Source organism: Mus pahari, chromosome 12 (genome assembly GCF_900095145.1).
Source record: "Mus pahari chromosome 12, PAHARI_EIJ_v1.1, whole genome shotgun sequence".
Lineage (NCBI taxonomy): Eukaryota > Metazoa > Chordata > Mammalia > Rodentia > Muridae > Mus > Mus pahari.
In genome coordinates this window covers 40658229-40667837 of record NC_034601.1, presented here as the reverse complement: position 1 = coordinate 40667837, position 9609 = coordinate 40658229, and the positions used below count along the sequence as shown (strand labels likewise).

The following is a 9609-nucleotide window of genomic DNA, read 5'->3' as shown; positions in this document are numbered from 1 at the left end:
GAGAGAGAGAGAGAGAGAGAGAGAGAGATACAGAGGCAGAGACAGAGACAGAGACAGAGACAGAGACAGAGACAGAGACAGAGACAGAGAGAGGCACAGAGGGATCAGGACAAAAGTGAGGCCTGCTTGATTTATAGAGAAGTCCAGAGAGCAAACATACAAATAAAACAAAATAAAATGTGTAGAAATAACTCCCTCCTTTTCCAGAGTGGTTTTTATATTTTAATTTTATTATATAATATGCTTCATTCTGGGAAAATGTTACACTGGTGAAAAAATAAAGATTATTGAATCATCAATTTGCATAATTTTAAGTACCTCTATTTGGATAATTTGTGTGGGTTGTGGTGATCATTTTATCATCTCCTTGAATTGTGTTAAGTTTGTTTATTTTATTTAAGAAAAAATCAGTAGTGACAAGAAACAAAATTCCTTTCCTCATTCAGGATAAAACCTGTTAGTGTTCACTGGTTACTAATTATAGAATATTCTTTGCTGATTCACTGACAATAAACACACAGTGAAAAATATTTTTGCTTAAAATAACAATTTCTCCTAAATAGCAATTGTTCAACCGTTTTTACCTTAGCATAAATTAATACATCCCATCTTCTCTTGAAAACATATTCTGAGAGGATATTAACAGATTCCAGGCTGTGATCGTAAGGCATCAAAGGCAACACTATACTGAGTTTTAAGTTTACTAAACTTAAAACTTATTTTTAAGTTTATCCAGAAACAGACAGANNAACAGACAAATCTGCTGCCTTCTTTACTTGACAGAAATCCTGACCTGTTCACAATGGCTTTTTAATTAGTCGTTGCATTTTGTCAATAAAATTACTGTCTAATAATCTCTGGACCACAAAAATTGAGCATTAAGCAAATGATCAGTTGATCATCTGTAGATCTCAGCATTCTGTCTAGAACAAAACTCATTCAAGGTCACAGAGCAGGGCTGGAGAGTTATCCTGCAGTAGCTGCAGTTTCTACATTCTCCCTTTATCAGGGGTAGCTGCTGTGGACTCGCAGAGGAAGCAGTAAGAAAGCTCAATGCGTTACCTTCATCCATTCATCTGCTTGGGACTTGGCACAATCTGAAGCCCACAACTGGAAGCAGTACACCACTAGCATTTTAAATGAATAAGTATAGACTGTTCCTATTGATGGCAAACACATACCTCTGTTTCTTTACATTCTACTGAATGCTTGTTTTCAAAGGCAAGTATGTGTCAAAACATGGGTCTTTTCTTTCCAGAGACAGGGCAATGAACGAAACTGAATTGATAGCTCTGTTTCCTTGTGTGCTGCCTGGATCCACTGCCATCCACTCAAGGGAAAGGCTTACCTCTAGGTGCCACATAGACACTGTACCAGGGCTAACAAGGCCAGTCAGTGGCCATGGAGGTCTGTTAGTTCACTACTGATGCTGTTAAATGTATGCAGTTGACCAGAAATGCCAAGGACCCATAAGCACTAATGTCTTTCTGCCTTCACGAATGCTCCCACACGATGTTCAAGTTCTATTGACATGTTTATAGGACCAAGTTCCACCATAACACATAGGGGCTTTCCTTTTCTTCCCATATTTCTGCTTCTCCATGGCACAGGCATGAAAGCACTTGGAAACCCACTCTACATGCTAGGGGAGTTTTCTTCCGTTCTTTCTTTATGTTTCAAAATAACTAATCCAGTCCACGTTCATTCTTATGGGAGAATAAGACCACATATTTTACAAAGAAAATGAGTATCTTTTCTCATGAAGACCTTCTTGCTAGGACCTCACACGACACAAGGTTGAAAGAACAGCGTGAGCACTGTAAGAAGCCTCTTTCATAAGTGTCTCAAGACCCTTCATGAGAGGGAGAAGCTTCTGTAGTGTAAAGACGCTTTTTAAAGACTCACTTCTTACTGCTCTTACATTGTCAACACCTTTTAAAGGAGGCACCTTTAAATCTCAACATGTCTGCCATCAGAATTTTTCCAACTTCCCCATTAATTTTCCAATTAGGTAGACTTAAAGCCATTAACATCCCTTCAAGCCCCTACTGAATTTGGAATAATCAAATGTACCCTGCGAGAATGCTCATTATATTATTAAGTATCAATTAATATAGCTTTTCCAAATTGTTAAGTTCAGTTAATAATTTAGACCAAAAAAAAATATGACTAGAAAAGTTGACTCTGCATATCTTCTTCCACGAGCAGTTTCATGGATGCCCAGTGACGTGCACACTTCAGTCTCTTTGGACGCAAGCTTAGCTCCTCACGGTGAGTACCTGAGGTAGATGGAGTGACACAGAAGAATCTCTGATGACCTTCTACTGTGTTGGAGTACGGCAGATCAGTATTTTAATTAGCTGAGTCTCATCTGACCTTGGAGATTATGGCTGTTATTCAGAAGTCTATAGATTCTGTTCTTTAACCTATCAGGAAATTTCACTCATTTGGTAACTGTTAGACAGATCCCAGAACCCCAGCCTTGCTGTAGAAACATTTCCTTAGCCCAAGCAGCTATTCAGAGACCATTCAAATTAAGATATTTTCCCTGCAATACATGAAATTCAGTTATGATTTTATGTCACTTGATCTTATTGAAATGAGTGTCAAGATCAATTCAAGTGTTGTCATTAACTCTCTAGATGCCATCATCAGTACAGCCAAAGAATTTCCAGATGTCCTCACAACTGCAAATGGAACTACTAAGATGGACCACAGCCCTATCACCAGTGAGTTGTCTTTTATTTTATGTTTTGTTTACTCAGCGAATATTTCTGAGCACCTTTCCAGATACTCTCGCTCTTTCTGAGTGTACAGTGACACTGGCATCTGGCAGATTCTGGTCTACTGGAGATGACCTGTAAAAAGGAAATATTGTACAATTAAACTTGTTTGTGACAAGAGTTTTGATAAGGTGTTTTCAGAATCTAACAGAAAGACCTTGTTTTCACTATAAAATAGAGAATTCACTGAGGTACTTATATTTTAAGTTAAAATCTGAAAGAAGGGAAAGGGGAATAAGAATTAGCCAATTGAAAAGTAGAAGAAAAACGCTGAAAAACATAATTCGAGTCAAGAAAGATTGTTAAAATAAAGATTACTTCTGGAGCTCAACTAATAAAAATTATGTTGGTGCAAAATGCAATTCCTTGTTTTCCATCTTGAAATAAGAACAAGGGATTCAGTGAAGTTTGAACCTTCACAGAAAATACGGTCATTAAACCACAGGGACATATGTTCATGTAGTCACAGAAAACTACTGACAAGATACTTAATCAACTCTTTTTTAAAAAAAAAATTATTACATATTTTCTTCATTTACATTTCAAATACTATCCCGAATGTCCCCTATACCCTCCACTTGGCCTGCTCCCCTACCCACTTACCTCCACTTCTTGGCCCTGGTGTTCCCCTGTATAGGGCATATAAGTTTGCAAGACCTAGGGGCCTCTCTTCCCAATGATGGCCAACTAGGCCATCTTCTGCTATCTATGCAGCTAGGGACACGAGCTCTGAAGGTACTGATTAGTTCATATTGTTGTTCCACCTATAGGGTTGCAAACACCTTCAGCTCCTTGGGTAATTTCTCTAGCTCCTCCATTGGGGGCCCTGTGTTTTATCCTATAGATGACTGTGGGCATCCACTTCTGTATTTGCCAGGCACTGGCATAGCCTTACAAGAGATAGATATGTTATGGTCCTTTTAGCAAAATCTTGCTGGCATATACAATAGTGTCTGTGTTTGGTGGCTGATTATGGGATGGACCCCCGGGTGGGGTAGTCTCTGGATGGTCCATCCTTTCGTCTTGGCTCCAAACTTTGTCTCTGCCATTTCTTCCATGGGTATTTTATTCCCTTTTGGGGGGAGGAATGAAGTATCCACGTGTCAATCTTCCTTCTTCTTAACTTTCTTGTGTTTTGGAGATTGTATCTTGGGTATTCTAGGTTTCTGGGCTAATATCCACTTATCAGTGAATGCATATCAAGTGACTTCTTTTGTGATTGGGTTACCTCACTCAGGATGATATCCTCCAGATNCATCCATTTGCCNAAGAATTTCATAAATTCATTGNNTTTAATAGCTGAGTAGTACTCCATTGTGTAAATGTACCACATTTTCTGTATCCATTCCTCTGTTGAGGGACAGCTGGGTTCTTTCCAGCTTCTGGCTATTATAAATAGGGCAGTTATGAACATAGTGGAGCGTGTGTCCTTATTACCAGTTGGAATATCTTCTGGGTATATACCCAGAAGAGGTATTGCTGGATCTGCCTATCTGTACTATGTCCAGTTTTCTGAGGAACCGCCAGACTGATTTCCAGAGTGGTTGTATAAGCCTGCAACCCCACCAGCAATGGAGGAGTGTTCCTCTTTCTCCACATCCTCACCAGCATCTGCTGTCACCTGAATTTTTGATCCTAGCCATTCTGACTGGTGTGAGGTGAAATCTCAGGGTTGTTTTGATTTGCATTTCCCTGATACTTAATCAACTCTTAAGCTGTCGTCTTCTATAAGAAGGAACATATGGCCATGATCCATGAATACACCGTAATCTTGATGAAAGCATGTCTCTTTCATATGAAGTTATTGTTTTTGTGATGTCGAGGATCAGTCATGGCACCTTAGGCATGCTGATCAGTGGGCTATACTGAGCTAGAGAAGTTCCCCCCTGCGGGGTCGTGGGTGTATGGGAAAGAGGTGGGTGGGAGAGTGCCCATGTCACGCCAGAGTTCCAGTGCTCTGGGCAGGGGGACACGGTTGCACTATGCTTTTCATGTGGCCCCAGTTGGGCATCTTACTATGTTAAGCCACTGACCCCACACGGTGGGGGGGCGGACAAGGAAGCAGCCCCATGTACCAGGTTCTCAGTCTCTGGCAACCCATGCTGGATGTGATGAAGGAGTGGAGAACAGAATAGGGGCCCTGGGGCGGCACTCAGTCCCAGGGATAAGGGAAGAGTGGGCAGGGGGAGAGGGAGCAGGGATGGTTTCCACACAGGCGAGAGTCCTTAGTCCGGATCTTGGCTGGAGCACTGGAAGGCCTTCTGACGGGAGGTTAGAAGTGGCTCATGAAGAGAAAGTCTATCCCATCATTCAAGCACAGAGGGCCTTGATGAACAGAGACAGTCTTTGGTTTTAGAGCTTTATTGTAGAAATGCAAGGGGAAAGAGAAAAGGTAGAAAGAGAGAGAGAGACCGGCCATGGCCACGTGGAGAGAGGGGGGAAGGGAAAGAGAGAAAGAGAGCTAGAGAGTAAGAAGGCAGATGGATTTCTGAGTTCGAGGCCAGCCTGGTCTACAAAGTGAGTTCCAGGACAGCCAGGGCTATACAGAGAAAGCCTGTCTTGAAAAAAAAAAAAAAAAAAAAAAAAAAAAAAAAAAAAAAAGCTTAGAGAGCAAGGGGGGGACCAAATGGGCTTTGTTATCTTGCTGTTGCTAGGTAACTGTGGGGAGGAGTTGGGACAGTGTCTACCTGACTGCTAGCCACCAGCCTCTCCTGTTCAGGCTATGGGGGCGGTAACTTCGACAGGAGCCAGAGGTCCAGGAGATGTGATCGAACACCTTCCATCCCATGTAGGTGGAAATTACCACCCACTGGGTCCCACCGAGGTTCAAGACCTCAGCTCGACTGGAGACCTGACTATCTGTGCATAGCCTATTCCCCCCCCCCCACACACACACACCCTTTTTTTTTTTTTCAAATGCCAAAATTTGGCACTAATCTCTCTTCTCATACCTACTTCAGGTATCATAGTTAATCAACCCAGAGATGGAATGTCTTGGCCTGTGCTTGTATCGGCTTTGCTCTTTTTCTGCACACTATTGTTTGGACTTGGAGTAAGAAAATGGTATCAGTATCAAAACGAAATGTGAGTATATCATGATATGTAGACACTGACCATTTTCCGTCATAAAATATTTACTTGATACAAAACTACCAGGCTTTCCTCTCATAATTTAATGAGCAAGCCAGGCTTCTAGAACCTCAGAGAGAATGTAGGGTCTTCCCAAGATCTTTCAGTGAGGGCTCAGCACACAGGTCCTGACTCAGTCTCTCTCTCTGCACCAGCGTGCTTCTCTGGAACAGCAGAGGCTGTACACGGGTCAGTAGGTATGAAACAAGAATGGAGCCTCCCCTCACCACAGAGATAAAGCTGGTTGTTTTCTTTTAGTTTTCACTATTTTTTTTTCATTTTCATGCATTTTTTAACCTGGCTGGGATCAGCTGGGCCCAGTTGCTCAAGTGTGAGATTGAATAAGCGACGTGAGTTTTCAAACCTTTGCAGCTGCTCTCCACTGTCGAAGGCTTCTCTGGCCTCTTCCCCTTTTTCCACAGAAGGGGGAAAGGGCTACTTTATTTTTCTAAATTCTCAATTTAAGAATCTGAAGTAGGATGTAAGGGTAAAGCTCTCCTTTCTGATTCAGCTATTGGGGATGAGCCTGAACTAGGCCATGATTACAGGAGCCCACACAATACACAGTGCCAATCTCCTTAGTTCTGCTATCTGATACAACAGCCATCACTGCACAACATCCTCTTACAGTGTATCCCTGAAGACTGTAACAGGTATGCCAAACAAGCATCCCACCTACCACAGGCGTCCCGGGAAAGCTATAGATATGACCCAACGTGTTTGAAGATGGGAACATCATGTTGCGAAGTCAAAGTGGATGCTCCTGCTCTGTGACTATGAATAACAAGTATTTCATGTTAATTAAAAAACAAAACCAGCTGGCCAGTGGTGGCTCACACCTTTAATCCCAACACTGGGAAGACAGAAGCAGGAGGATCTCTGTGAGTTCTACGCCAGTCTGGTCTACAGCATGAATTCCATTCTAAATCAGGATGCTTTTGATTGCCAGACAGCTAGAGCCACACAGAGAAGCCCTGTCTCAAAAAAAAAAAAAATCAATATTCTATGTTTTATCTAAGGACTGTACCTTGGCCATTATATGACCGTAAAACGTTTGTAGTTTTTCTGAAAAAAGAAAAAAAAGTACAAGTTTCTTATATGAAATCCACCTTTTGATACATTTCCAAGCCTCCACTGAAGCATCCACAAACAAGGTAACAAGAATTAGAGATTAGAGGAACGGAAGGATGGCCCAGTGCTTAGGGCTTCGGAGCACTTGCTGTCCTTGCAGATGACCTAAGTTCTGTTCCCAGCTCCTCTGTAACTCACAACCTCATGGAGCAGTTGCTGTATTACCCCTGCTGGTCTTTGATGGTCATTGAACTCCTACCTGGCATGCACATGAATAAAAATGCATCTCTTTAAAAATAAGGGATATTGGGCTGGTGAGATGGCTCAGTGGGTAAGAGCACCCGACTGCTCTTCCAAAGGTCTGGAGTTCAAATCCCAGCAACCACATGGTGGTTCATAACCATCCATAACAAGATCTGACACCCTCTTCTGGAGTGTCTGAAGACAGCTACAGTGTACTTACATATAATAAATAAATAAATCTAAAAAAAAAAAATAAGGGATATTTATATTATTAATTAATTAATTATAATATATTATTTATATTATATTTATAAAATGGAGTACAAAATGGTGAGTTTTTAATTATTCCCTGTTTAAATGTATTATATAAGGACGAAATACGCAAAATATTCTTTCTCTTTCTGTCTCTGTCCCTCTCTGTCTCTGTCTCTCTCTCTGTCTCTCTCTCTNTCTCTCTCTCTCTCTCTCTCTCTCTCTCTCTCTCTCTCTCCTCCCCATTCTCTTTGACAAATCCCTTAATCCCTTTCTAAACTTGGATGCTATTGATTGCCACAGCATGAACATAAAAATAAAATGACAGATATGTCCCTATTTTCTGCTATCAACATACTTGAACATTGGCAGAACAAAATCCTACACTAACCTGGATGCTTGGTATACATGAGACAGAGGTGCATTGTGCTAACATGAAATAGAACTTTGCACAAAAACATCTTCAAGAGTGCATTCTCCTGCCAACCAAGCCATGAGTGGGAACACCTTGCCTCCCACCCGTACCAGATCCTCAGTGTGTACATGAGCATATGCATAAAGGGTAGAGTTAGCAAGGTTGCTATTTGAAAAAGTCCTTGAATTTATGTTTCTGTCTCAGGAGGGATGTTCTACCCGTGTAAGAGTAAAACTTGTTCCATTAGGAGGCAGTTGCCATGGAGATTATGGGATCTGGTTACAAGACTTCAGTTGCTGGCCTGCTTCTCTTTAGCAAGTGTCTTAAAACCTCTGTACTTCAGTTCTATCTGTCAGTGATTATAATAATTCTTAGGTACAAACTAAATAATGCCAGGATAAAAATCACTTTGCAAACTATAAACTACCACATTAATAATATTATATACATTTATATTTTATATTATATCTATTATATATATATTTATCATTATATTATACTGCATTATGTTATATCACATCATATATTATATTATATATATGATTAATAGATAGATAGTTAGATAAATATATATATAATATCATATTAATTAATGATAAGATCATTTGCAGAGTTAAACTGCCAGAAATTCTATGAAGATGAAGATTGTTTCTCTTCCTCATAAATATATATCTAATTTTAAAAAATACTACATTATATTCTCAGCACTGACAAAGAAATGTTTCCTTCGCAGCATGGAGAGACCCCCACCTTTCAAGCCACCACCACCTCCCATCAAGTACAGGTGCATTCAGGAACCCACTGGATGTGACCTGTGTTGTCATGAGATGGAGGTCCTCTAAGCTTTGAGCCTTGCCATGATGAGAGTGATGGAGTCCTGTAGGAAGGGAGATACTGTACAATATTAATATCATCACCAGCCAGACATGCCTCTGCTTCAGCTCAAATGAATGTTGGAAGTAAATGAGTTCTATTCCCAGCATACTGACCTCTTTCATCTGCAAACACCTGAGATGTAAATAAGCATTAGAAGATAAAGCGATGTTCACACCCAGCGAAAGTTCTCGAAACCTGCTTGCTTATGTAAGAAGTATACATCAGGCTGCTGTCATTTTTTAAAACTTCGATCTCTCCACATTTTATTTCAATACTCTGACTGGGGGAGGACAGTGATTTCTGGCATTTGTTTTGTTCTGGTTAAATTTTCTAGCGGCAGTGACCAAATTCCCAACAGTAAGCAGTTTAATAAAAGAGGGGCTTATGCCAGCTTATGATTCAGGGGGAATCTCTCTCAGTCCACCAGAGAGGTAAAAGGCAAGGTGGCAAAAGCATGTGGCCACTGCCTGTTACACGACACTGAAAACAGAACTTCAGCTGGATTCAGAGCCAACCTGTAACCCTTCAGCCTCTCCCCTCTCCCCTTACATCTGCCAGTCAGATCCCATGTCCAGAAGGTTCCGTGACCTTTGGGCATGGTCAACAGCTGAGGACCAATTGTATAAGCATAAGCCCTGTGGGAGATACTTGACAAACGACCAATAAATGTGTCCACACACAAAATCTTGTGAATGTTTTCTATCATCCTAAACTAGCTGCCAAAATTGTGATCCTCTCTGACTTTTGTGGGGGTTTTTTTTCCCCTGAAACAATCCTAAGACTAAAACATCAAAGTTCTAACAGTAATTCCAAATTCCAAACGTTTGAGAAAGCTGTTCA

General features: G+C 40.9%; 1 protein-coding gene across 1 annotated transcript in view; it reads left to right on the top strand.

The window, feature by feature from the left end:
• Cd96 (CD96 molecule) overlaps positions 1 to 8946 on the top strand; it is an 81472-nt gene extending 72526 nt beyond the window's left edge. The window contains 4 exon segments of the mRNA XM_021209890.1: positions 2209 to 2271; positions 2643 to 2729; positions 5744 to 5867; positions 8627 to 8946. Of these exon segments, the coding sequence (XP_021065549.1) occupies positions 2209 to 2271; positions 2643 to 2729; positions 5744 to 5867; positions 8627 to 8735 (383 nt within the window). The 3' untranslated portion in view covers positions 8736 to 8946.
• Positions 8947 to 9609: the final 663 nt, after the last annotated feature.